The following is a 1304-nucleotide window of genomic DNA, read 5'->3' on the forward strand; positions in this document are numbered from 1 at the left end:
TCAGCACCCTCACAGGGAAGAGCTTCTGCCCAAGAGCTCATCTCAATCTCCCCTCTGGCAGGTTCAAGCCATTGCCCTTGTCCTGTCCCTACACCCCTTGTCCCAAGCCCCTCTCCAGGTTTCCTGGAGCCCCTTTAGGCACTGGAGCTGCTCTAAGGTGTCCCCTTGAGGAGCCTTCTCTTCCCCAGCTGCCCCAGCCCAGCTCTCTCAGCCTGGCTCCAGAGCAGAGCTGCTCCAGCCCTCGCAGCAGCTCCGGGGCCTCCTCTGGCCTCACTCCAGCAGCTCCACGTCCCTCTTGTGCTGTTCCCCAGAGCTGGATCAGGGCTGCAGGGGGGGTCTCCCCAGAGCGCAGCAGAGGGGCAGGATCCCCTCCCTGAGCTCTGGGGGTGCACCCAGCACACAGGGGTTCTGTGCTGCAAGCTCATGCTGCCGGGTCATCTGAGGACACTTGTGTTTACTGTCCCCACTTACAAACCTCATTACAAACCTGCTGTATTATTTGGAACCTCGTCCTGTTTATTTTTAGTCTTCTGTAGAAGCCGTGTAGGGGCCAGGCAGTGCTGCTGCCAGGAGTCACAGACCAACCGCAAGAGCACCGGGGTCCATCCTTTCTTCCTCCCTGCATGTAAAGCTGGAGTGAGCCCAGGTCTCTTTTGCAGGAGACGGGGCCCTGGAGAGGGTGTTGGTCTCCGAGCACCTCTCCCGTCCCACACAGAATCCCAGCCTGGTTTGTGTTGGAAAGGACCTTAAAGCTCCTCCAGCTCCAACCCCTGCCACGGGCAGGGACACCTTCCACTAGAGCAGGTTGCTCTGAGCCCCTGTGTCCAACCTGGCCTTGAACACACACATCACACACACATTACACACAGGGACTTTGTACCCATCAGCAGCACATGTGATCATGTTACCATGGAAAACACCATTTAATGGGCTTTTTTTCCCCCTGTGTTCTGCAGGTGTCAAAAGCATCAGCAGACCTAATGCTCTACTGTGAAGAACACGCCAAGAAAGATCCGTTGCTAATGGGCATTCCAGCTTCTGAGAACCCTTTCAAGGACAAGAAAACCTGCATTTTGTTATAGGAGAGTGACAGCAGCTCTGCTCCCTCCTGGGCAAAGCCAGCCACCGGCGGGTGTATAGGCAAATACTCTGTAAGGTACCGGCTACTCACTGTGTAAGAGCAGCTGTTCTTTGACCATGTGTATAAATGATTTCTTAAGCTTTCTAAAGCATTCTGTTCCCTCTCTTTATTAGGAAGCGAGGTTTTAAACTGAATTAACTTCTTTCTTGGCCAAGGGCATGGG

The 1304-nt window shown here is 54.5% G+C and overlaps 1 protein-coding gene across 1 annotated transcript in view; it reads left to right on the plus strand.

The window, feature by feature from the left end:
* Positions 1-1082, plus strand: part of GNG12 (guanine nucleotide binding protein (G protein), gamma 12) — a 1953-nt gene extending 871 nt beyond the window's left edge. The window contains exon 2 of the mRNA XM_010009727.1: positions 957-1082. Within this exon, the coding sequence (XP_010008029.1) occupies positions 957-1082 (126 nt within the window). The remainder of the gene's footprint in view (positions 1-956) is intronic.
* The last annotated feature ends 222 nt before the right edge of the window (positions 1083-1304 follow it).

Source organism: Nestor notabilis, unplaced genomic scaffold (genome assembly GCF_000696875.1).
Source record: "Nestor notabilis isolate BGI_N333 unplaced genomic scaffold, ASM69687v1 scaffold27282, whole genome shotgun sequence".
NCBI classification, from domain to species: Eukaryota; Metazoa; Chordata; class Aves; order Psittaciformes; family Psittacidae; genus Nestor; species Nestor notabilis.